This window comes from Plutella xylostella, chromosome 6, assembly GCF_932276165.1.
Source record: "Plutella xylostella chromosome 6, ilPluXylo3.1, whole genome shotgun sequence".
Taxonomy (NCBI): Eukaryota; Metazoa; Arthropoda; class Insecta; order Lepidoptera; family Plutellidae; genus Plutella; species Plutella xylostella.
In genome coordinates this window covers 5,285,568-5,311,904 of record NC_063986.1, presented here as the reverse complement: position 1 = coordinate 5,311,904, position 26,337 = coordinate 5,285,568, and the positions used below count along the sequence as shown (strand labels likewise).

The window sequence follows — 26,337 nt, the reverse complement described above, 5'->3', positions numbered from 1 at the left end:
TAATCATGTCTTATCCTGTTAATACATTCTAGTGGAGTTACCGGTTAACTATAAGTAATGGGTCTCTCTCTAGTTAACTCTTGTGGATTGTACTGCCAATATCAATCAATCCTATGAAACAAGGCTTAAAAACTATTCTTTCTTCTGAGTATTTAATTAATTTGCAGATTAATAATGCCAAGTAGTTATGAGTGTAAAGTGACATCTGTAAGTAGTCTGTGAAAGTGACTTATAAAGTGAGGTTATGTTTGTGTATACCTACTTGATTCATTCACAATACCATATCATTACCATTTATTTTTGATGTTTTAACTGAATGAGCTATGTTTTGAAGTGGATTTAAGAGTTGATGTACCTTAACATTATATCTAGGGAATATGTGCCTTACCAGAATGTGGCCTCGATATTTACTGTGGTTCGCGCACGAACATGTTGACTTTCGTCACGCCGTAAGTCTACTTTCCATAATACTCCTACTCCATACAAATATCTAACATATAACTTAAATTAAATAATTTATGAATTCGTTATCTTACAGGAAATAAAGTCTATTTTATCGATTTTCAATATACCAATAAGGTTCATTGAAAAGCCCAGTTATGAGCAGCCATACTGGATTGTGGAACTTCCTGATGAAGACAGTGCTAAGAAGATTGCTTCCCGGTCCGTTTCTTTAAAAACATGCATAGAGCTCTGGTCTAAAGCAAAAACTAAGTCACAGTTACACAGCAACCTGAAGAAATCACTAATAAATGAGTCTTCAAAGTGGATTACTTCAGAGACTAATAACTTTGACGAGACAGACATTCATGTGTGCCCCAACAAGTTGATAAAAGATTGGTGTCCTGAGAATAAGTCATTTAAAATTGAGGTGGAGACTTTCTGTAGACATTTCACATTGAAAGAGAAAGTTGAAAAGATTGAGGTAAGAATACTGTTCTGTAATTCAAATTAATTAATTGAAGGAGCTTAAAGTGTGCAATGTTAATGATTATTTTCTACAGGATTTCAGCTATCTGCCCATGGGAGGGCCGGTGAGGCTCAAGAACCCTGATGTGACCCTCTCCTATCTGGAGTTCTATGGAATGGACCCCAATAACATTCCTGATGAACCATATGAAGTTTTCTTTGGAAGATTAGTAAGTATCTACAACTATACTAAACACTTTATACTTTTTTTTTCATTTGTATTTAATATAACTTAAAAACAGTACAGCAAGAAGTACCTTGTAACAAAATTGCTACAAGCTGTTAGTAAATTCTCGGATGGAAAATAAAGTGTGATAAAATATTTCAACATTTACAAGATTCCTTTGACAAAAAAAAAATACACTCATTGATTCAATATACCATCATTTTGTTCTACCATTTTGTCTCACCACAATAACACCACTAATAACCCACCTCCCCAACAGATAGCGGAAGGTCAGCGTGACCTGATCCAGTACCACTCACTGAAGAAGCGCAAGTTCATCGGCAACACCAGCATGGACGCCCAGCTCGCACTGCTGATGGCCAACCAGGCCCAGGTCAACAATGGAGACATTGTTCTTGACCCATTTGTTGGGTCAGGCTCTTTGTTAGTGGCCGCTGCTCATTTTGGAGGTGAGATCTGTAGTTCAAATTATACAAACTATTTCTCCTCATATATTCTGTAGTTATATACATTTGGTATAAAATATATCTGTTCTAGCTTTAGGACTTGCATTGCTCACCTTGCTCACTTGAGTAGTATCTACAATGTACAGCTAAAGGATTTCTGAAATAAAGTTATGTAGTTATTTACTCAAGACTTATGAAAATGTATTCCTTGATGGATGTTTCTTTAAATTACACACTTAAAAAATACTTATTTCTCCAATCAATGTAATATACGTTTCTGTCTTAATAATTGTTATAATGTTTCAGCCTATGTATGGGGTTCAGATATAGACTTCATGATGCTCCATGCTAGGACCAGACCCACCAGGGTTGGGCAAAAGGTATAATCATGTATGTATGGGCTCTTGGTCACTGCTTTTAATTCGTACATTTATTGGTTTTGCTACTGTAGTTTAGACCTAATGCTTTAACAAATTAATAGTTCCCAGACTACTTTCTTTTACAATACACAGCAGGCAGTAGTAACCTTATATAATTTTTTTTAGGAAAGGACAAATGAAGAGAGCATAAGATCCAACATGAAACAGTACAATACAGAGTCTAAATACTTGGATGTAGCAGTCAGTGATTTCTCTCTACCAATGTGGAAGGAAGAATTGAAATTCGATGCTATCATTACAGACCGTAAGTAAAAAATACCTACACACTTTAAAAATCTAGGTTTAATACAAAATATTAAATTAATTACTTAAATCTTTAAAAAAGGCTCCATTATTTACGTATTTCTTTATCGATTTCCAGCACCCTATGGAGTAAGGGAAGCGACAGAGAAGATCGGAATAGAGCGAGAGAACTATACGTTGTCCGAAGATCATTTACCTAATCACATTCCGTCGAAAGTGGAGTATGGCCTACCACACATTTACAGTGATTTGTTGAACTTCGCTGCCAAATACTTGAATACGGGAAGACGGCTTGTTTGCTGGTATCCTTTAGTGAGGTAAGATTTTTTGATAAAACATATCACTCAAATTTTTGCTCACCTGTAAATAAAAGGGTACCACTATAAGTAGTTTCTCGTTCACTAGAGTCATTTCGTCACTCAAATCACTAGCCAATTTTTTATCAGCTCAGTAACTTGGACGCGCAAGTCAAAAATATTTCGTCGCACTCGGTCTCTAGCGCGATGTGAGTGAGCGCGACGCAAAACTTATGACACATCTTGTGCCCCGTTAGGCCTCCTGGTTTTAAAAATACCCTAATATTTCAGAGAAGAGTACTCCCCTGACCAGCTGCCCTCGCACCCGTGTCTGCAGCTGGTGGCCAACTCGGAGCAGGTGCTGTCCAAGCTCACCTCGCGGCGGCTGCTGACGTATGAGAAAATAGCTGATATGGACGCTGACGTGCCTGCTGATAGTAATGGCGGCACGCATAATTTTAGGTATGTTTGGAGTGTAAAGATGTAACTGTTAAGGCTGCAAGCTGGTCAGATGTGCTGAAGATCAGATAATCTGATAGAGGAGATGATGGGATAGGCCTAAGTCCAAAAGTACACGAAGATTAGCTGACTATGATGAATTGATAGTAGATGTGATTATCAATAAAGAATATTATTTCTTCAAACCATGTCCCAAAAAGTCCTGCACTATAAGCAGTTTGTAGGTATCAACTATACATAGTGTGTTTGGAAAGCCATACACTATGTATAGTTTCAGTTTAAATTGAAGTAATCAACAAAAAAAACCTTAATAAACTTAATCATTGTTTCAGGGAGAAATACTTTTCGTCGGGCGAAGTGTCCCGAAGAGAGAGGAAGGAGAGACGCGCGGGAGAGGTGGCCGCCTACCAGGAGAGACTGCTCAGGCTAGAGGCCATGGGGCAAAGCAATAATGTCACTTAATATCTAAGCCTAAGGTTTATGTTCACTTGTAGTAAAAAAGCTATGATCATCGGTAATCTTCACGTTTTGAGCTGTAAATGCTTGCGTAGTTTGGAGTTGTAATATTATATGTCACAAATAGCGTTATTGATTCAACTAAAAACATGAAGATTGTCGAGGAATCGACAGGATTGTAATCGGAAAGTGTGACAAGTTCATTACCCTTTTTACGTGTTTATAACTACCTGTTACATTATGTAAGATAGAACGTGGATAGAACATTGTTTTTTTAATGTAAATACACCATGTTAAGTAAAAAAGTTTTTTTCTTGAACTCTGATACTATAAAATAGTCACCCCAAAACCCATATATAAAGTTGTAGTAGTCGCTGGTAAAAATGAAAGATAAAATTATATTGGTAACATAAAACATTTTTATAGTGTTCTTATTCTTAGATAAATGGAAATAATATTATAATACAGCATAAATATAACTTACACCGTACAGTACATCGTAATACACGTAAACATTGGAACAAATACCTTAGTAAAACCCTTTAATCAGATAGTGTACACAATAAATAAAATTTGCACTAAGTGAAAAAAGTAATTTGGACCTTGAAATTTAACTTTCTCCAAGTCCATTCGATCTCAATACAAAATGTATTTTATCCCTTACACAATATTCTTCAGTAAAACTAGTGCACGTAGCACGGCGAGCAAGACTGACATGACAAGACAAAAATTTGAAGCTCGAGAGTTAAAAAGTTGTCTTTTCATCTCGTTTGCGTTTATTACTCCGTGCTATGTTTCCATACTTCCATACCCAAATAAAATATCTACTCTGTGATGGCGAGTGACGTCATCATCTGCGACAGGTCGTTGCCCTGCTGGCGGCCCGCGGCGGCGGCGGCGGCCCATTGCGACAGCTTCTGGACCTCCTTGCGCTTGCCCGCGTTGCCGCTAGACTTGTAGTGGTTCAGTAGGGTGTTCGTCACCTGGCGGTAGAGGTGTAATATGTGTAGAGTAAGTTTGAGTGAATGGATGCTATATCAGGTGTATGTGTGGTGCCTTATAAGGCGGAAGGTTACATGGTCTAATATAACTATAAGAAAGAAGACCAAACGGAGCAGACTTTCATCTCCATTAATTATGGAGGCTACATTATTATTAAATGTGTGTGATTGATAAACTCACCAGCACCAGTCCAAGGAGAGCCCTCATGTTGTCAGGATTCAGTTTCAGAGCTTGGCAGTAGTACGTCTTTGCAAGCTCAATGTTCTCAATGCCTCCCTGAAATGTAAAATAATAATAGTCGTTTATTTTGTGTCTGTAAGACCACGTAAAAAGCTTGTTTTCTCCATAATACAGAATATAGGACCGCTAGAACGCTCCCAACAAGCTGCATCTGCCAACCACCTGAATTGAGGGCCTCTGGCCTTGGTTCAAGGTCAATGGTGACTGATGCTATGTTTGCCTGTGATCTCCACTGGAAAATTCCTCTACCTCAGCTACAATAAGTTCTTGAGCAGGTTATGACTGGCCGTTTAAGCAGTTTTAAAGTTTTATACAACTTTATTGAGATAACAAAAAGTCGTAAAGTGCATAAATCTATTTTTCGTTTATATGAGGTGGATGTATTATTAAGTATTGTCCATGTCATGTATCAGTATCACCCATCAGCTCAATAAATCATAAAATTACAATATTTATAGTCAGTAAAAGAGCTACAATGGCCATTGTAGCTCTTCTACCGACTATACCACACAGATAATTACTGAAGCTGAACATCACTCACCATGGTGTACCGTATATCAGCGAGCCTCTGATGCAGCAGGTGGTGATGCGGCTGGTGCAGCAGCGCCTCCTCGGCGCAGAACGCGGCGCGCGCGTACTCGCCCGTCTGCAGGTAGAGAGAGCAGAGCTGCTGCCACGCCTCCACGTCCGACATGAACCTGGGGATGGTTGAGGAGGAATGTTAACTGTTTATTTATGATTACCTTTAGTAGCTTATATAACAATATATGGAAGTAGGGAACATGCAAAGAAGAGATCTCTTCAAGAGAGAATTTTTTATACTAAAGCTGTGTACACACCGGGCCAACAAACGCCAACGAACGTTTTTCGTTGACCTTCGTTGCTGCAATCTGCCCTGTATTATGTATGATAAATATCCATCGTTGGGATAACCGTTGGCGTTCGTTGGGCGTTCGTTGGCCCGGTGTGTACGCAGCTTAAGACAAAGCACTAAAGTTACATATTGGGCAAAGAAACCTGACCTCTCTAAAGAAACAATGCTACATGAGTAGTTTTTTTTACCCCAGATATTCGTAAGTGGCCACCTAAGCCTTAAGCTTTAGTATGACAGCATCTTCATTTTATAAAAAGAATTGTAATTGCAGTATCACTCATCATAAGAAAATGAGATGCATAAAAATATTAATTTGTCAGAATATCTCCTAGAACTTTAGGGTTCAGTCTGTAAATAATGTAATGTAAACACATTGAAGGTCTGAATTATTAGCAGAATCACTATACATAAATTAACTTACTTCTTGAGATAATCCACTAGTTCAATAATGGCCTGGTTGATCTGGCCTTGTGCCTTCAGGATGGCAACCAGTCGCTTTCTAGCTGCAGCATTTGTTTCATCAGCTTTGATTATGCCCTCCAAGACTGTAATGGCTTCATCATATCTGGAAGATTAATAAGTTTATTTATGGAGGGTCATAAAATATCTTGAAATTCAAACAAGTAAATTAAATTAAAATCTATGCAAAATGTCTGTCTATAAACATCTTACAAATCTGTTTGAATGAATGCATGAAAATTTCCATGCAAATATCAGTGATAGTAACTGCTGAGCCGCAGCTAGTTTTAAGTTTCATACTATGTATGTGTATCTGTTCAAGACTGTTTAGATTAGTTGATTGATTTAATTGTTTATAATTATTTGTTTGTTTAAGTTTAATAAAGTTTATTTGGTTATGTTTATAGGTAGGTAAAGATCTAACATAGTTATTGTTTGTAGTAGGTATAATATCTGGTAATAGTTTTAATAGTTTGTAAATATACCTAGTATAAGTTGTTTATTAATAAATAAACTATGAGGCTTGTTAGGCGCGACAATAGATAGTAGATAGTACCAATGAGGGCGCTTATGGTGCAAAGCGCTCTGATTGGTCGACGCATTTCTTGCCCCGCCTCCCACCGCCCGCGCGGCGGAGAGCGCATTTAAATATAGGCGGTCCGGGCCGCCTCGATCATTCCGGTCGCAGCCTCCAAAAAGCAAAGAAGCCTCCTAATAATAGAAGAAAAAAGCCTTCTCATTACAAGCACCTGCCCTGCCCTACAAGAAAGAAGAATCCCTGCTTGCTCTTCGATCAGCTTCACAAACGATTTTCACAAACGATTTTCGCAAACGATTTCTACAAACGATTTTAATGTGACGTGCTAGATCGAAGGGGTGCGTCACATTTTCTGGTCCATTCGAGCGCCGGATTGAAGATCAAGCATGGTGAACACAAGAAGCGCCTCCAAGTCAGCCTCGGTAGCCGGTGCCACGGACAGCACCGGTACTGAGGCCACCGCGACGACGGCAACCACGAGCAGCGGGGATACCTACACGTCGACGGGAGCATCCACGGACACATCGAACGAAGCATCAAGCACTGCGGCCGCCTCAGAAGTCACGGCGCCCGCAACCGCTACAGCCCGTGTCCCTGCCCCCGCGCCCCCCGCGCCTACCCCTGCGACGCCGAAGCCCGTCAAGCCGCACACGCCACGTCGCGCATGTTCAAATGCGTCTTCAAAGGGTCGCCGCCGGGAGTTGCTGAAGGCCAAGGAAGAGCTTCTGAAGAAACAAATGGAGTTAGCCGCCGTACGGGTGGCCATGCTGGAAGAAGAAACGGACGAAGAAGAAGAAGAAGACGACACCTCCACCATAAGGGGTGTCCGCATGTCCGAGTGGGTACAACAAAGTACTCTCGCGCTGACCATGCAACCACATCACGCCGTGCCGAGAGAAGACGCCGGAGCGACAGCGGGCCTCCCACGCCGGACATCGATGCCAGAGCCGCGCATCGAAGCCAGTCCACCGGGAGCCGCACTGGAGAACGCCGCGCCGCCGTCTGCACGTCGTGAGCCGTGTCCCATGGGTGCCGACGAGCCGAGAGTACAGCTGCCACCGAACCCGTACACGTCAGAGCCGCACGTGTACGAGCCGCCGCGTCCGGTGCAGCATCGCTACGACCCACGACCGAGCGCCTTCGACTACAAGGAGCTAGCCGAAGCCATCGCCCTCGCTGCACGTGCGCTGCCGTCGCCGCCTCAACATGTCGCCGCGCCGCGCCATGTCAACGAGCTACCAACGTTCAGCGGGGCATCGAGTGATTGGCTGCCATTCAAGGCGGCCTATGAAGAATCTGCGCAGTCCCTCACGGAGCAAGAGAACCTGTCTCGACTGCGCAGAGCCATCAAAGGAGCAGCGAAGGAGGCCGTCCACTGCCTGTTCATCGGGACGCCCTCTACGAGAGAAGTGATGGAGCTGCTGTCTGCGCAATTCGGGAGGCCGGACGCACTCATCATTCACGAGATGGAGAAGCTGCGCAGACTACCGAAGATCGTCGACACTCCGAAGGCCATCTGCGACTTCGCCGCGACGATGACCAACGCGACGGCCACAGTGGTGGCATTGAAGAAGGAGCAGTACCTACACAATGCGGAGATCGTCAACAACGTCGTGGAAAAGCTGCCGGCCACACTGCGCAACGAGTGCTACACCTACATCACCGAGCAGCCTGAAGACATCCCCGACCTAGTGAAGCTGACGCAGTTCGCCAAGCGGGCCGCGGCACGGTGCAGCCGCTTCGCGCCCATGGACATCGCAGCGAGTGACCGGCGGGAGCCCGCGCCAAAGAAGACTGCGCGCACGTACCACGTCGACACAACTACAGCTGCGAAGCCTGCGTGCCCCATCTGCGGCGAGAAGCATGAAGCTGCCGCCTGTCCGACACTGAAGCGAGCCGAAGTACCTGCGAGGTGGGACATAGCGAAGAAATACAAACTATGTTTCCGCTGCATGAAGATCCGCAAGTACCGACACTCCTGCAAGCCGAAGCAGTGCGACAAGGACGGGTGTACCTACATGCACCATCCGCTGCTGCATGGCGGTACCTACGCATCGACCGCCAGTACGCAAGTCGTCCAAGAATCTGAAGCGGTAACAACAGCGCGAGAAGAAAGAAGTGCAACGGGGCTCCTGAAGATACTACAAGTACGAGTCACCGGGCCAAAGGGGTCGCTCGACACCTACGCGCTACTAGACGACGGGTCGACGTGCACACTCATCGAGTCAGCAGTCGCGCAGCAGATCGGAGCAACGGGACCGCCGTCACCCTTTTACATAGAAGGGGTGTCGGGCATGAAGATCGACGCCAGTGAGTCGCGCCGAGTCAACTTGAAGATCTGCGGGCGCAACACGAGCGAAGTCGACATCTGCGCGCGCACAGTGCCGGACATCGGTGTCTCGCCTCAGACTCACTCACGACGCTCGGGTGGGTGCTACACGGCGTGCAGTACCGACAGCCGGCGGTGCAGCGCGTACACCACCTCACGGTGCAGCCGCATCAAGAAGAGACAATGGAAAAAATGATGCGGGACCACTTCGCACTCGAGTCGCTGTGCGTCGACAAGAAGAAATCATACACAGAGGCCGAGCGACGCGCGCTTACGCAGCTAGAAGAAAACACGCGCGCACTACCGGCGGGAGGCTACGAAACATGCCTCCTGTGGAAGGAAGACGACCCTCGGCCACCAGACAACTACTCGAGTACAATGAAGCGACTAAATGTCAATGACGCAAATAAATGTCTTTGTCTTTGTCTTTGTCTTTGTCTTTGACTCGAGTTACTCGAGAGGAAGCTAGACAAGAACGAAGCTATGAAGACGCGGTACAACGCACAGATGCAGGTGCTGCTCGACAGCGGCTACGCTGAGGAGGCGCCGCGTGAGAAGAACGAGAAGATCTGGTACCTGCCTCACTTCGCTGTCATCAACCCTCAGAAGCCGGAGAAACTGAGGATCGTCCACGACGCCGCCGCTCGAACGAGAGGGACAAGTCTCAACGACATGCTGCTGCCCGGCCCAGACCTCCTGCAGTCACTCCCGGGGGTCCTCATGCGGTTCCGGCAACATGCAGTGGCGGTGAGCGCGGACATAAAAGATATGTTCATGCGCGTTCACATCCGAGAAGAAGATCGCGACATGCAGCGCTTCCTATGGAGGGGAGATCGACGCGCCGGCCCGCCTACCGAGTATCGCATGAAGAGCGTTATATTCGGTGCGACTTCATCACCGTGTACGGCTATTTACGTGAAAAATAGCAACGCCGAGCGCTACAAGGACATCTACCCGGAGGCAGCCGAGGCCGTGGTGAGAAATCACTACGTGGACGACTACCTGGCGAGCTACGAAACAGAAGAAGAGGCGGCGCGCATCTCCACTGAAGTCAACAAGATACATCACTTCGCGAACTACGACCTGCAGAAGTGGACGTCGAACAGCCGCGTCGTGCTCGCTCAGCTGTCGTCATCTGAAGCTGAAGACCCTAGACTGCTGCAACTGGACCCGGGGAAGCTGCTGGGCATGGTGTGGCACCCGGAGGACGACACACTCTCCTTCAACCTGAACAAACATCGCATCCCCGAGGCAATACTGAGCGGCGAGCGCACACCTACGAAGAGAGAAGCGCTGCGGACAGTCATGTCGATCTACGACCCGCTCGGACTCGCCACGCCAGTCACCGTGCAAGCGAAGCGCATCCTGCAGGACGTCTGGCGCTCCGGCATTGACTGGGACGCACAACTCGAAGACAACGAAGCTCGAGCATGGAGGAGCTGGATCGAGCACGCGCAACAGCTGCCGCGCCTCGCCGTGCCGCGCTGCTACGCCTCATACAGCGGCGCGGCCACTCGCGAGCTCCACATCTTCGTCGACGCAAGTTCGTCTGCATATGCTGCTGTCGTCTACTGGAGGGTCGTCGATCAAGAGGGAAACACACACCTGTCACTCGTCAGCGGAAAAGCAAGAGTCGCACAGCTCAACAAGGTGGTCTCCATCCCGCGACTCGAACTGCAAGCGGCCGTGCTGGGATGCCGCCTCGCACAAGCCGCCATCGAAGAACACGACTTGAAGCCGAGTCGTCGAGTGTACTGGTCAGACTCAAGAACAGTACTCACGTGGCTACGAAATGGCCCACGTACCTACAAGCCGTTCGTAGCACACCGCGTAGCCGAGATAAGCGACACTACGAAAACAAAGGAGTGGCGCTGGGTACCTACAAAGGAGAACACAGCCGACGACGCAACGCGCGACACGCCCCCGGACTTCAACTCAAGTCACCGGTGGTACCGCGGCCCCGCCTTCTTATACCTACCGGAGGAGCATTGGCCGCGAGAAGAGAAGATCATCGAAGAAGACACGGGGGAAGAGCGAACACTCGTCACTGTCGCCGCCACACGCTTGTCTGAGGCCCTGCCAGACATAACTCGCTTCAGCAACTTTATGCGAGTTATTCGAGCGACGGCACGGGTACTACAATTCATCGAGCTACTACGTGCGAAGAAACAAACAGTGCTGCATAAGCGCACTAAGAAGAATGAAGAGGCCGACCCTGCGTGGACGAGTACTACGCCGAGAACAGCTACGCGGGCCGCTACGCCCGCCGTGAAGACAGCTGTGCGGAAGTACCTACTTCTCAGCGCTCGGCACATGCACTGCGCGCGTCAACTGTGGCTACGCTCGCAACAACAAGAAAACTTCGCTGAAGAAATAGCTGCGCTACAGAAAAGCGTCGCTATACCTACTACGAGTCGACTGCACAACTTATCAGTCATACTCGACGAAGAGAAGATCATCAGACTACGTTCAAGAATAGCGACTGCCGCCGACATCACCCCATCGCAACGTGAACCGGCAGTACTCGACGGCAATCATCGGTGGACCCGACTGTACATCGCTTGGGTACACAAACAGCTTCACCACGGCGGGTTCGAGACAACTGCGAATGAAGTCCGGCAACACTACTGGGTGCTGAGACTACGACACGCCGTGCGCAGCGAAGTGAAGCAATGCCTGGCCTGCCGCATACGGAAGGCCACACCTGCGCAGCCATCGACGGGCAACCATCCACATACACGGCTCGCGCATCATCAGAGGCCGTTCACCTACACCGGACTCGACTACTTTGGCCCTCTCATGGTTACTGTGGGTCGTACGAAGCAGAAGAGGTACGGCGTGCTGTTCACGTGCCTCACTACTCGAGCAGTACACCTCGAGGTCGCCGGCAGCCTGAGCACGGACTCGGCTATCATGGCGCTGCGACGGTTCATCGCGCGGCGCAACTGTCCCTCCGAGCTTCACTCCGACAACGGGACCAACCTGCGGGGCGCCGACGTCGAGTTGAAGAAAGCAGCGCTGGCGGCCATGGAGGAGGAGGCGTCGGTGCGCTTCATCCAGTGGCGGTACATCCCTCCGAGCGCGCCATTCATGGGCGGCGCGTGGGAACGGCTGGTGCGGAGCGTCAAGAACGCGCTGCAAGTCACACTGCACGAGCGCGCGCCGAAAGAAGAGGTCCTCGCTACACTACTGGTCGAGGCGGAGCACACCATCAACAGTCGGCCACTCACCCACGTGTCGACCTCTGCAGACGACGAGGAAGCCCTCACGCCGAACCACTTCCTGCTGGGCGAGCCGTCACGAGTGCCGCTGCCGGGAGCCTTCACCGAGGACGACGAGGCCGGCCGCAAGGACTGGAGGAAGAGTCAACGCCTGGCAGACATGTTCTGGGCGCGCTGGGTACGAGAATACCTACCGGAGCTACAACACCGGCGGGAGCCCCGAGCCACCAACGGGGCCATCAAGAAGGACGACCTCGTGCTCATCGCGGACGGGACTCTACCAAGGAACTGCTGGCCACGCGGAGTCGTCGTGTCTACCTACCCCGGTCCAGACGGCGAGGTGCGAACAGTCGACGTGCGCACCAACAGAGGGGTACTCCGGCGGCCTACGAAAAAATTGGTCATCCTGCCAGTCCACACTTGAACACGCAAGATTCCAGCTACAAGAGCTGCGGCGGGAGAGATGTTCAAGACTGTTTAGATTAGTTGATTGATTTAATTGTTTATAATTATTTGTTTGTTTAAGTTTAATAAAGTTTATTTGGTTATGTTTATAGGTAGGTAAAGATCTAACATAGTTATTGTTTGTAGTAGGTATAATATCTGGTAATAGTTTTAATAGTTTGTAAATATACCTAGTATAAGTTGTTTATTAATAAATAAACTATGAGGCTTGTTAGGCGCGACAATAGATAGTAGATAGTACCAATGAGGGCGCTTATGGTGCAAAGCGCTCTGATTGGTCGACGCATTTCTTGCCCCGCCTCCCACCGCCCGCGCGGCGGAGAGCGCATTTAAATATAGGCGGTCCGGGCCGCCTCGATCATTCCGGTCGCAGCCTCCAAGAAGCAAAGAAGCCTCCTAATAATAGAAGAAAAAAGCCTTCTCATTACAAGCACCTGCCCTGCCCTACAAGAAAGAAGAATCCCTGCTTGCTCTTCGATCAGCTTCACAAACGATTTTCACAAACGATTTTCGCAAACGATTTCTACAAACGATTTTAATGTGACGTGCTAGATCGAAGGGGTGCGTCACAGTATCTAAAATAGTGCCACTACTTAACTATTTTCTCAATAATTTAAAAAAGTATATCTTTACTTCTCTGTAGCCTCCAGCAGTAGAGCCTTGTACCGCATGACTCTCATACTGCCTGGAAACTCATTGCTCAACAGAATGATGCAGTAGTTAGCATAGCCATATTGGTGTGTGTCCAGGGCTGCATAGATCACTTGTTCTAAGATTACATGCTCTGAAATAATTATAAAAGTATATTAATATAAATGCTTACATCTTAATTAAATTATGTACATTTTATAATCCTAATTGTAATGCCAGAAAGCATGATTTGAGGTCTATTGCAAGTGAGCCACTAATAATTTTTGTACTGTGTTTACTAATGAAAATGGATCTTAACATAAAGTACTAGAGCCTATAGTAAGTACAGATGCTGCTTCCAGAGGGGTGATTTAATTGATTTTTAAAAGTCTTTATATCATAAAAATAACAATGAACAATTTTACATACCAAGACATAGTCAGGGGAAAACAGCAGTGAAAATATTAGGATATAACCAAATTGTTTACACAGACACCATGCCTATTGTAACATTACGCATTAATTATTACTCATTGCTAAGTAGGTACAAAAGCTAAATTGGCTGGCTGTGTTTCCAAAGGGTAAAAGCTCTGATGTTCTGGGTGAAACTTTACTTGGTACTTAACACTTTTGTACTTACTCTCATTTCCAAGTTTGTCAACATTTTGTTCCACAACATCGGTCCATAAGTCCATAACTTCATCACTGCGTCTTTCGTTACCTTCCCTCCACTGCCTTAACAAATCTTTAGCTTCTGAAATGGTAAATTTATAAATTAATACCGGATTTAAACATATTTTAATTTACGCACATTTTGTATTGTCTCTACTACACTTACCACTAATGCTAAGGTCTTCATAATTATAAGACATTATGAGCAAGTACACAACACTTTAATAGCGTTTTTCAGGCTTTAAAAGGCACAAATTTAGGATTTTATTAAATAATTTTTGTCAGCAATGTACATCCACTTGACATCCACACTCTTTTCTTTCTATAAGTCACTGTCCGTCAAAAGTAGAAGTAGGCAAGTAGGTACTCTGTGCTGAATGAATGAATGAAGAGCGAAATGAACGAACCATAGACAAGTTTATATAATATAATAAGGGTACCGACAAACATGCGACACGCGTATCATCATCACTATAGCTCGCTGCTGCTGGCTTAAACACTCGGTTTCATATAAGTACCTAAGCTGTTTTCATGAACCGTTTGTTCCGCTAAGCTTAATTTTTAATGACATTTATAATATTTATATAGCTAAGATGTGTGATAAAAATGAAATCGAGTATCGATTAATAATCAAAATCGATTATAAAAAAACTATGCTGTTGTCTATGCTCTTGTTGATTGTAGATATTTCATTTTACGCAAACATATCTGTTGCTATCTCATTTTAATCAATATGCTAGAAAGAGAAGACAATACATTAATAATAATCGAATTGTGAAAAAAGGAACGCGTTGTGTTGAAGAAAGAAACGTGAAAGACGTCTGCAATATGTCTGACTTGGAATTAAATTTAGATTTAGCTTTGTAGTTAATAATCTAGCTATTTTAAATGGTATATTTCAGTATGAAACGGAATAAAGATCATATGTGATATATTAAATACTACGGTAAGTGTGTCAGTCCCCCAAAGTGAGGTAATTTCCATCGCTATACCTTTTTATAATTCATGCTTTTTATGTCTCATGGCCTTTATCTTATAGTTTTGTTTTCTTTTGTCCTCTGTTTGTTCGTTCCAACTAGTTTGTAGAGCTGTGCGTTGCGCGATTAGCACCGTGTACTTATGTATAATTATTTTCCTCGACAGATCGATAAGGAGACGACTTATAAAGAAGATATTTATGTTGTTGTGGCCCGTATGAAGATCTTACGTGTAAATAGCAGATATGCGCGTCACGGACATTGTGTGGAGCGCTGTCTCGGACTAAGTGCGCGGTCGTTCAGCTGTGTGTATTGCGGCGCAGGGCCTCCTAAGGGCCCTCTTTGACAATCGTAGTATAAGTAGAAGTGAAAATGGATCAGGTAGTTCAATGCCCCGTGTGCACCCTCTATCTGCACAATGGGATGTCGCTGGAGTCCCACTTGGACACACATCCCAAGGATCAAGTGATAAAGGCACTATGTTCACTGTCCTCCAACAGAAGTAGCTATGGGAGTAGAGCATCCACCCCCGTGCACTCGGAGCGCTCCTACAGAAGTAGATCACGGACCCCGGCCACGGAGGAGGCGGCCCGGTGGAACACACCACACAGCACTGATCATGAGCGCTTCTGGAGAAGAACACCTAGCCGGACTCCCAAAACATCTACAGTGACTCGAGTGGAAACACCTGACCTTAGAATAGGAGACAGTAATTTTGACAGTAGTGGCTCAATAAATACTTCAAACTCTGTGTTCTCTAACCCATCCAAAAGTGAAAAACCACCTCAGCCTTATCCCTCTGTGCCTGTTAGTGATTATGAACAACCATATTCCTATTTTCCGGAGCAAAAAGAAGAGAAAGAAATAAAGTACTCACGCAGTGCAGAGTATAATTCTCAAAACAACACTAACAGTGTGTATGCATACAACATGACCACTCCGTGTGTGCGCCTGAATGCACTGCTGCCAGCACAGAAAAGAAATGAGCCAGTTAACATGTTACCAACCAACAAAAACCAAGATTTTATTAAGCTCCTACCTAAATCTCGCAATATAGCTCTTGTGAAAGCAAATGTTGGGACCATGCAATACATAGCTCCTGGAGTCATGGTGTCCTCCGGCCCTACATTTGTCCAAAAGAATAATCCAAATAACCTCATTGTGACTTCTAACCTTCAGAACCCAATGGTACAAAGTAAGTCTATCACAACACCATTGTCTTCTCACCAGTACAACCAGATGGCTCCGAGCCCTTTTGCACCAAACACCACAGTGGTGACGCAGAACTCTCAGATCATATACAGTGAGATGGTCCATAGTATTGATGCTAAGCGCTTCATCCCGGGCGGGCCCGCGGCGATGGCTCAGGAAAACATCACCAACGTGTCTCAGACCAGCTCCATGTACCAGAATGTGATGGTTGTGGACCAGTTCGGGAACACTTCATGTATGTACTCAACACCACAGCAACTCTTGCCAAAACCAAGTACCTCATACAACCAAAGTGTTCCAACACTGGACAAAAATGTGGATTCCAACAAAACTCTGATAATAGAAGTTTCACCAATTGTGGCCCCTCCACCCGTAGAGGTGTGTGATGCTTCCACCAGCATGGCCCCACGCAAGGAGACCACTGATGAATACCCTCCGGAGAAACCTGAGCCCTCAGGGTCAACTAAGGGTTTGAAAATTTTGAGCAATATTAAAGTTGAAGTTCCAGTGCAGCATCACAAGAACCTGCTCAACACTGTGGTGGACCTCACGGGACCCACTGAATGTGTCTATCCCAATAGAACAAAATCACCTGAAAGAATATTGCCTGACATTGAGGTCACGATTACTCAGAACAATGTTGAAACTCAACCTTCAGCGTTGAATAGTAATGAGGGCATAGTTACTAATACATTCTCTGTGATAAAGAATGTTGGAAATCCACCGACATACAAGGAGGCCAAGATGGATCATAAAATTCATGAAACTGAGTCTTCAGACAGCTGTCCAGTACCTGACCTCATCTGCAATGAGAAGCCTTCCATATCCCCGTGTAGCGAGCTGTCGGACAACGGAGACAATGCCACGGCCATGGCCTCAATCTCTCTAAAACCAGAGCCGAGCTCATCTGTAGATATAAAGAAAGAGACAGGCATTCCTGTCCGATCCTTCAGGAGCAATCCCTTAAGACTGAACAACATCTATGTGAAGAAACACAAAAAGGTCCTACAAATAAAAAATGCCAAGTCATTCCCCGTAGCGAGCACCTCAACAAGCATCGAAGTGGTCAACCTCAGTTCATCACAAGCATCACGGTTACCGGAAGACTTTAAGATGACCAAAATAGTGAATCACTCAGACAAACTGGACAACGAGGACTCGCGGGGGAGTAGACTAGAGACCGTGTCTATAAACAAGTTGAACGAGCACGAGCACGAGTTTGACGCGGATACAGAGGAGCAGTCCATGGACATGGAGCTGGAGCCGGTGGGTGGGTACCCCCCCTCCCCCGCGCGCTACCCCTCGCCCCCCGCCTCGCCCTCCACCATCGACCTCACGCAGGTCAAGGAGGAAGTCAACAGCAACGACTTCAGCAACCAGACGGGCGAGTCGGAGCGCGAGTTCACGCCGCTGCAGGCGCTGCGAGCGCCGCGCGCGCGCTACGAGAATCGGGACCTGCTCGAATTGGAAGCCGCTAAGAGCAAGCAGTTCGTCAGCATGATGAACGACAACTACTTCGGGGACAACATCTACGCGGACTACTTCACACCAGATCGCGTTGAATCCTTCGACGCACACGGTTCATCAGCTAGTTTCGGCAAAGAGGTGCCAAAAGACGGGGTGTACCTGTGGGGCGAGCCATCTCAGAAGGACAGTGAGTTCGTGTTACCCAACTTCATGCCGGACGGGTACAAGTTACCTGACGGGGCGGAGTTCGCGCTGGGCCGCGGGGAGTGCAAGGCGGGCGTGCTCGAGCGAGCGGAGCCCGCGCTGGACATCTGCTCGGACGAGCGCATGCCGCCGCGCGGCGAGCTCAGCGGCCAGGAGAGCAACGGGGATATGGACGCGCCATGGAATGGGGTAAGCATTACAATACAATCCTCTTTATTTGCATTAAAAAAAACAGAAACAATCTTAAAAATTATAACAGTACAAAAAGGCGGCCTTATTGCTTATAGCAATCTCTACCAGACAACCAAGATAATGATAATGACCTAGCATTAAAGTTGTTATGGGAATCGGGACATGCCATTTGAACTTGCCTTTGGCCTCAAGGCTTATTGAAGTAAAGTGTTAGCATCAGCCACTACTCTGAAATTGCTGGCCGTAGGCCTCTCCAGAGGAAAGCTACAACGCTCTGTCCTCTGCCTTCCCCATCCAGGAACTACCATATATCTGTCGAAGGTTGTCTATCCAGTGACGCATGCTACGTTTCCATGTTTCTGGTGGTCTCCACTCGAGGCCTATAACATAACGGTTATCATTACGTCAACAGTCATACATTATCTTTATAAATGCTTATAAAATTTTCAGATGTACCAAGAGGTGACTCCAGCGGAGCCCTACGACCTGATAGCTAGAGAGAGCTGGATCTCCGACGGCTCAGAGATCGACAGCAACGAGAAACGGGACAGCTTGTAAGTAAACATTGTGTTATATCAACATCAGCCACTTGAATACAATGTAGGTTATTTTTAAAATATGTTAGGTATATTATGTTAAACAACCACGAGTTGCTTGTATCACTGTTGTCATGTGAAGAAGATGGGCTGAATTTATGACTCGTTCTCACTTTCCAATTTCAAACCTAAAAATACAAAAAAATACGTAGGTAGACTATGATTACTAAACATCAACAATAAGTTAATCAAGTATTTATTAGGCTCATGGATGTCGTCATCATCATATTGCATCGATTTTGAAATTTAAACTACCTACTGATCAATCATCATTCATCATGGTCTTACCAACATTTAAAACCACCGTCGAGTACCTATACAAAATACCATCTCATGAGATGTAAATTTCCTTATATTATAACTAGCTTATGTACCAAAAACGCCCATACGGTCGATTTACAGTCATCATTATCAATCCTTTCGAAACTTCCTATCCATTTCCCGAAACACTAGTTCCCAAAACAGACTTTCCACATTAAAAAAATATTCGGAAAACGGATAACCGGTCCCGATGGTTATCAATAGTCTAACAATACCACCGCACCACTCCTTCGCAGAGAGGAAGAGCAGCCCAAACCTCGCCTCTTCAACTGCTTAGCCTGCGGTCTCCACCTGCCCTCCATGAAGGAACTGCGGACTCACCGAGCCGAGGCGCACCCCCCGCCCGGCGGCTCGGCGGATAATACCACGTACTCACGACTCATGATCAAGAAGGTCATCAAGAAGGAGGATAAGACTGATGAACAGGTTTTAGCAGGTTGGTCTAGTTCTTAATTATGGTAAAGGCAAGTGGGGTAGGTTTGGGCTTCATAAGTGGGGCGCAGAAGAGGACTGAGCTATTTCGTTTACTGAGAGATAAGTGTGTTTGTCTGTGGCAATGGTTGCCCAATTAAGGATGAACCGATTCGAATGCGGTTCGTTCAATGGATGTCTCATCAAAATTTCATTATCACATTGCTAGGTGAATAAATTTGATGTCTTATTAAAATGTAGGTACTTACTACCTACTTATTGTTGAATCTACATTTATATTCTTATCTTCACCAACGCAGGAATGCTGCAAGACTCAAAAGCGGGCATCACAGGGACAGTTCTAGAAGTGTTTGACCCCATGGACGAGTCGAAATCCAAGATAATCATCAAACAGGAGCCCAAGCGGAGAAAGCGGGACTACGTCTGTCCTACCTGCAAAGTGGACCAAGTCACCGACGTAGCCTTCCATCAACATCTGAAGATACATCCATTAGAGTGCCTGACCTGTGGGAAATGCTTCTTCAGGAGGGCCAACCTCGCTCTGCACATCAAGACGCATCTGGGGATTAAGAACTATAAGTGAGTGCAGGTTATTGATCGATGACTTTGTTTTTGTATTTTGAGAAGATGTCACTTTCACGAGACTGGCATTTTTATATTACGCATAACTTAGTTAGTCCATCATTAAGGATGATAATAGCAGATGCCCAGTTCCCATTTATAAGGCTTACTCCTGAAGGTCTAAACAAAACTGATACTGTTTCCTAAACTAGATGCCTGCAAGCCAGCAATCCGCAAGCGTTACCTAATCGTAGACGTAAATATGTCAACTGCCTAGATCTAAAGTTAACTCTTGTTAGTACAAGCAGTACATAACTAGCAATACATCACTACAACTAATCCTCTCACCCCATTACAGATGCGAGGTGTGCGAGAAGCGCTTCCTCACGCGGCAGAAGCTACTCGAGCACCACAACGTGCACACCGGCCGCGCGCCCATCAAGTGCACCGTGTGCGACTGCACCTTCAGAAGATACTCGAATATGCTGCAGCATCGGTGAGTAGTCAAGGCTATACAAATAAGCCACCTGCTATTGTCAGTGGGGGTAGTATTGCATTTCTCGAATGGAACTTTGCCAGCTTATGATAAGAGTAGCCTGAATGTTGGCTGGCTGACTGACCTGACCATATCCTATGAACAGACGACAATCCACTGCTATACATGCATCTATCAGCCCACAATAGTTACATTGCTAAACACACTGCAAACTCCAAAGGTGTGTGCCACATGGAAACACGTTTATAGAGTTTAATATGCTGTAGGGTGTCCCACGATACCACCTATCTACTATCTTGAAACCCACTGTCTCCAACTTACCTAATAACTTGCTTATTGCCAATTTCTCCATAGTCGGTTAGAGCCATTGACAAAAGAATAAAGAGGACTTGGCATAAAAATCGGTACTTAAAAATATATCGTCGTCTCTTTTTAACTTATTGGTGTTATCGTACGTAAAAAAGGACAACAGTAGTTTTGTCTTTGCCTAAAATTACAACATTGCGATCGGTCGCCATGTTGATTGACCAAGATTGACATCCAAACACAAGGTACTTCAGCTGTCAAACAATTTGTTTGTTTACATTTTTCAAGAAAAAAGCCGCCATTTTAATTGACACCAAAGTTTAGGTAAGCGCATTTTTTTCGTTGATATGGCATGTCCTCTCTTTATTCTTTTGTCAATGGTTAGAGCATAACCAGGTATTAGTGGTTGACTTTTGTCAGAAGTGTCAAAAGTCATGAATTTTATATGGAAATGATGTATTATTGATAACCAATCCCTGGTCGGTTAGATAACCGACTATGGAGAAATTGGCACTTAATGTCTCAACTCACCTTCTAACCTCATATACCTGCAGGGACCGCCACCACATGCACAAGAAGCCCAAGATCCGCGACTACGTGTGCCACTGCGGCGAGATCTACCACTCGCGGGCCAAGCTACGCTGGCACAAGGAGACCCACGACGGCAAGCCCAAGGCCTGCCAGTACTGCAGCGACAAGTTCATACACCTGTCCAGTCTAACGAGACACGTGAGAAGGACGCACAATGCGTACTTCATGAGGGACGATTTGAAGAAGAATGAGAATGTGCCGTGTCCGGTTTGTAAACAGGTAAGTGTTTGTTTAGTTTCGCTATGAAATTGTTTTGAAAGTAGAGAATATGAAGGGTGCTTTTTTTCAGTGGTTACTGTCTCACTTACGCTTTGACTTAAAAGGCTTTCCAAGATTGAAGACATTTTTCCACCCGCCTTAGGCCAGTAGCTTAGCCTAGCCAAAGAAAAAATACCCAAACAGAGGCCTTCTGGTCTATGACGTCAGTTTACGGCTGCATCTTTAGGTTACTCGAGTTTATTTTTTATTATGAGTTCCTCCGTTATTGGCATCACCAACCACAAAGCCCGCTGTTGATCATCTTGCGACTTATTCACCTAAAACGTCTAACTAAAACTCGCTATTATTCCAGGTATACCTCCGTTCGAACCTCAAGACGCACATGCGCACGCACAGCGGCAAGCGCCCCTACCACTGCGTGATCTGCAACAAGGCGTTCACCACGCAGTGGAACCTAAAGCTGCACCGCTGGACACACATGTCGCGATCCGCTAAGCCCTTCAAATGTTCCCTGTGCAAGGGAGCCTTCATCCGCCAATCAGAGTACATCTCGCACATGAACGCACACAAATCCGTACGCCCTTATACTTGTAATTACTGCGGCTGCCAGTTCATTAGGAAGTACAACTGCCAACGCCACGTTAAAGAACACGAAACGGCGAAAAAATACGTCTGTAAAGTACCAGATTGCGGTAAGTCGTTCCACAGGAGTTACTATCTGTCGGAGCACATGAAGGTCCACAGTGGGGCGCGGCCGTTCTCGTGCAATATTTGCGGGAAGACGTCCAGTAATAAGTCGAATCACAATAAGCATGTGAAGATTCACCACGCGCGTGAGCCCGTCGCCACGGAGGCCTAGATGTGGGGTTTGATTGTTGAGACTTGATTATTTGATCCCGATAGCCAATTCCAGTAATGGTCTAATTATGTTGGACTTAATTTAGACCACACCAGTCTTTTTTTAATGGAAACAGGTGTAAAAATATTTAGCTAATTTACTGATTTAAGAAAGTCGACCTTGAGTTAACTTATTTATAACCAAAATAATACCATGGTCTGACCGTAGCGATTCCGATCGACTTACCACTGCGACAATATGGGCTCAAATTATCAAGTCATACCAAAAAGAACCTTGTTTAGATCAATGAATATGTACATTAAATTTATTAAGACGTTGGTATTTCGGCTGGTCCGATACTTTTTATAGGCGTTAACTTCCCTGAAAAACTTCTAGAAGTTACAAAGAATACTATGCTTTCTGGAATGTTTGTTACGAAACAGCTAAATATTGAACATCAATTCACAGAAGCAGTAGAGAATGTGCATAATCGATTTTACATATTCCTACTGTATTCGTAGATTTTATAGATTGCGATATACCTACCATGATTGAAGTTAATAATATCACACTTTCCACAGCTCAGCTTTTGAATGTCAACAATTTTCTTGAACTGCATTATGATATCTAATTAAAACAAGGTTCGTATTCCAATGCCATGTAAATATTAGTTAATTTCCAATTTAAACATCTTTAAATACGGACCACACCAGTTCAGAGCTTATGAAGCTGAGCAGTTCTTGTTCTAAGCTAATTATTATGTGCATTAAACTTTGAGGGGATACTTATTAAAATCTAGGCTATGGGTTGTTATTTCATTAAAGTGTCTTATGTCGAATAATCACTAGTATGTAGGAAGGAAAAGGGAATAACATATCTAATATTCTGCCTTGTGAACTCATAAACCTGCAGGGAGGTTTACTCTACATATGGACTATTTTTATTTATTGACTATAAATTTTAATGTTTACACGACAGTGACGAATGATTTCTGAATTATTATGTAAAAACAAAGTTAACGTAATGTAAAGTAAAGTAAGACTACTTGTACCTTCTTTACAAATGTATCTTGAAGGCAATATAAATGATACCTCATTATTGGTTTAAAGGTAAGTTGTGAGTGTGGTGTGTCCTGGACCTTTTAGTGTTTTCGTTTCAAGATTTGATTGGTATATTCTGTATTTTTAGGGTGTGGACATAGTGAGTAGGTTAATTTTAAAAATATCAACAGAGTCTCGGTGAAATTTAGTGCACACAATAATATTTCTAACATACTTACATGTTAACTATAAATTAGTGAAATACAATTAAAGGGCATTTTAAACATTAACGTTACTTATCCACAATTAAGGATACTTTGGGTTGGGTGACTACTGTAATGGCTTAATTGCATCAGCAGTGGCCATATTACTATGTCGTATGGCCAACTGTGTATGCATATGTGATACAAAACTTTACCTTTTTCATTTTTCAATGGACTGAATTCATTATATTATTTTCTATGTAAATACAAACGTTAGATAATTTGGTTTGAGCGTTCTCTGGCTTTGTGTCGGCATATCTGACCCCCTATTGGCTAACTCAGAGTCTATACTCTATTCTGCCGGGATATCATCTATCTGTCAAATAGGGATCAAGTTTCGTACGGTCGCCTGCGCCTAAAAGTATACAGGCGGAGTTTTTAAAATCGATCCCTGATGATGAAGGGACCAGCTACATCTGTTATAAATCCGGGGACGTTTTGTGTGTGATGTGTGTAGCAGTGGTGTTTATGTGGATGTGCTTGAGCACCATGTGAGCTTAAGATCGCTAATTTAAAAACTCCGCCTGTATACTTTTAGGCGCAGGCCACCGTACATTGGGATCATAATATGATCAAGATGTTACTGTTATTTATAGACTTCAAATGTTTTCCGAATCTGGGCATTATACTGTGTGCTTATTTTGATTTTGAGCCACCGTGGTCATCAACGGCGCCATGTTAGAAGATAGGGGGTCCGATTACTATACATGGTGTTGCAAAAGTGATATACTCAGCCTAAAGTGGTTCAAATTGACCGCTTCAGTCACCACCTTTCGGCTTAGTATATTTCGTATAGAGTTCAATGTAAATATTTCGGGCCACAGGTCTCACACTAAGACTTGTCTCCCACTATTGTGTAGTATTTTCTTTGTAAAAACAACGCGTGTTATGATTAATTAAAAGGCTCAATTTAACTTGTCAATTAAAAAAGTAATTGAATATTGTGGAAAAACCCAAAAATAACTCACTTTGATTCAAATGCCTTCTTTAATTGAACAAGTTATAAGAGATTAATACTATTCTATTATTTTTTCATTGTAAATAGGCTTTAGTAGACTTTATTTTATCTTATATTTATTGTTAATTGTTACACTTATTTTAACTTTTTTTAAGATTATTGACTAAGTAGTTTAATTTACCTAAATTTATTTTTTTAACTTCACGTAAACCTAGGTATGATTCCATCTTATTATAAACAAACATTTTCAACAAAGTCGATGTGCAATTTTGTTATCTAATTGTTATTTGTTGTTTGTGATTACTGATTAATCACGAAAGAGCAATGGTCGTGTTTCAGGCGAGATATGGCATCACATTACAAAATACTTTATGGTCCACTACTACATATTAGTTAACCATATTACTATGAAATCTCAAATAAAAACAAAGTTTTAACATGTATTTTGTGTGAAGTCATTGGTCGTACGCAGAAGCCTTTAATGTACCTAATTTACACAAAATCCCTAGGAAATGTTTGACGAACGGTCAGTACTTTCTTTATTGTAGTTTAATTATTTTTTGACCTCCGAAGAATCACACCAGCTGTGTTCATAATGTATTAGACTGGCTCGCTTATCTGTGAGAGCTGCTGGATAACACATCGGATGAGGCATTCAAGACGCCTTTTACCTAAATTATTAAAAACTCACACAGATAAGTTAGCTATTCTCGTAGGTGGGCGGAGTCCGAAATACCTAAGCCGGTATCATCCAATCAGAGGCGGCCGCACCAAGCAGTGACCAATCAGAGAGCTTCATTTATGGGCTGATTTCGAACACGAGTATGTCGGACTTTGGCCATCTTACGTTCGCTTACAAGTACTGAAACAATGGTCCAGTATTTGTAAGCGGAGTGAAATTTATGAAAAATTCACATAAAAATGATCTCGTAATATGTAACAAACATGTTTAAAAAATAATTAATTGTTTTTCTCCGTGCTCGGTTCAGCGAGGATTCGATTTTTTTGTATGTTTATTTATTTTATACGTTTAATGGTAACCTTATAAGTAAGTAGTTAGTTGTAAATAACATTTAATGAGTGGATCGTGAACCGGGCGGGGCCCCCCTCGCCCTGTGTTTGTGGATGCAATAAATTATTTACTAAGGTCTTTAATAATGAGAGTTTTTGTATTTCAACACATAACAAAGTACCCTTTCCCAATAGGTACTATGGCTAGTTAGGCTATAAGCTGTTATAAACGGTACATATAAGTAGATAGTGACTGCCAAGAAGGTGCCGTCATCATCATCATCAGCCAATTATGTCTCCCTAGAAGTGCCCTAGAATACGTCCTCGCTTTTTTTTCTATTCAGGCAAGAGCAAGAGCGACACCATAAGTGATTTAAGCTATCGAGGGCAAAACTATTCGTATCTTATAGCTTTTACCAGATTTATTAGTTTCACTGCATGCATATTGCACCAATGAAGACTAAATCATAAAATAAAATAAACTAGTTTTAATTTCTTACAGTAGCCGTATAACCTTTACCTGAAAGGTACCTACTATTATCTGTCTGTTTACTTAACCTGATAATAAGAAAAGAATAATCTGATGGGACTTACAACAAAATAATATTTACTTGCCTATAAATAATGTGTTAATAGGTAACATTAAGATTACAACCCCTTACTTATTACCCAAATACGACGTGTCGATAACCAAATCTACCTATACTTGAGGAATAGAGCAATAGGT

The 26,337-nt window shown here is 44.1% G+C and overlaps 3 protein-coding genes across 3 annotated transcripts; 2 read left to right on the top strand and 1 right to left on the bottom strand.

Moving 5' to 3' along the window:
- The first annotated feature begins 333 nt into the window (after positions 1–333).
- On the top strand, positions 334–3,720 carry LOC105383908 (tRNA (guanine(10)-N2)-methyltransferase homolog). The gene is made up of 9 exons (XM_038120179.2): positions 334–449; positions 539–925; positions 1,005–1,139; positions 1,416–1,605; positions 1,909–1,982; positions 2,148–2,286; positions 2,404–2,602; positions 2,873–3,043; positions 3,373–3,720. The coding sequence occupies exons 1-9, from the start codon at positions 378–380 to the stop codon at positions 3,500–3,502; spliced, it is 1,497 nt and encodes a 498-aa protein (XP_037976107.2). The 5' UTR covers positions 334–377; the 3' UTR covers positions 3,503–3,720.
- A 172-nt stretch (positions 3,721–3,892) lies between these two features.
- LOC105383897 (ER membrane protein complex subunit 2) lies at positions 3,893–14,253 on the bottom strand. The gene is made up of 7 exons (XM_038119682.2): positions 14,093–14,253; positions 13,895–14,008; positions 13,258–13,408; positions 6,034–6,177; positions 5,280–5,436; positions 4,679–4,774; positions 3,893–4,479 (listed from the first exon to the last, which is right to left on the bottom strand). Exons 1-7 carry the CDS (start codon positions 14,124–14,126, stop codon positions 4,321–4,323), a joined length of 855 nt encoding a protein of 284 aa, XP_037975610.2. The 5' UTR covers positions 14,127–14,253; the 3' UTR covers positions 3,893–4,320.
- A 248-nt stretch (positions 14,254–14,501) lies between these two features.
- On the top strand, positions 14,502–25,757 carry LOC105383886. Its single transcript, XM_038119680.2, has 8 exons — positions 14,502–14,872; positions 15,070–17,975; positions 18,429–18,532; positions 19,132–19,331; positions 19,627–19,906; positions 20,247–20,384; positions 21,245–21,500; positions 21,853–25,757. The coding sequence occupies exons 2-8, from the start codon at positions 15,276–15,278 to the stop codon at positions 22,357–22,359; spliced, it is 4,185 nt and encodes a 1,394-aa protein (XP_037975608.2). The 5' UTR covers positions 14,502–14,872; positions 15,070–15,275; the 3' UTR covers positions 22,360–25,757.
- The last annotated feature ends 580 nt before the right edge of the window (positions 25,758–26,337 follow it).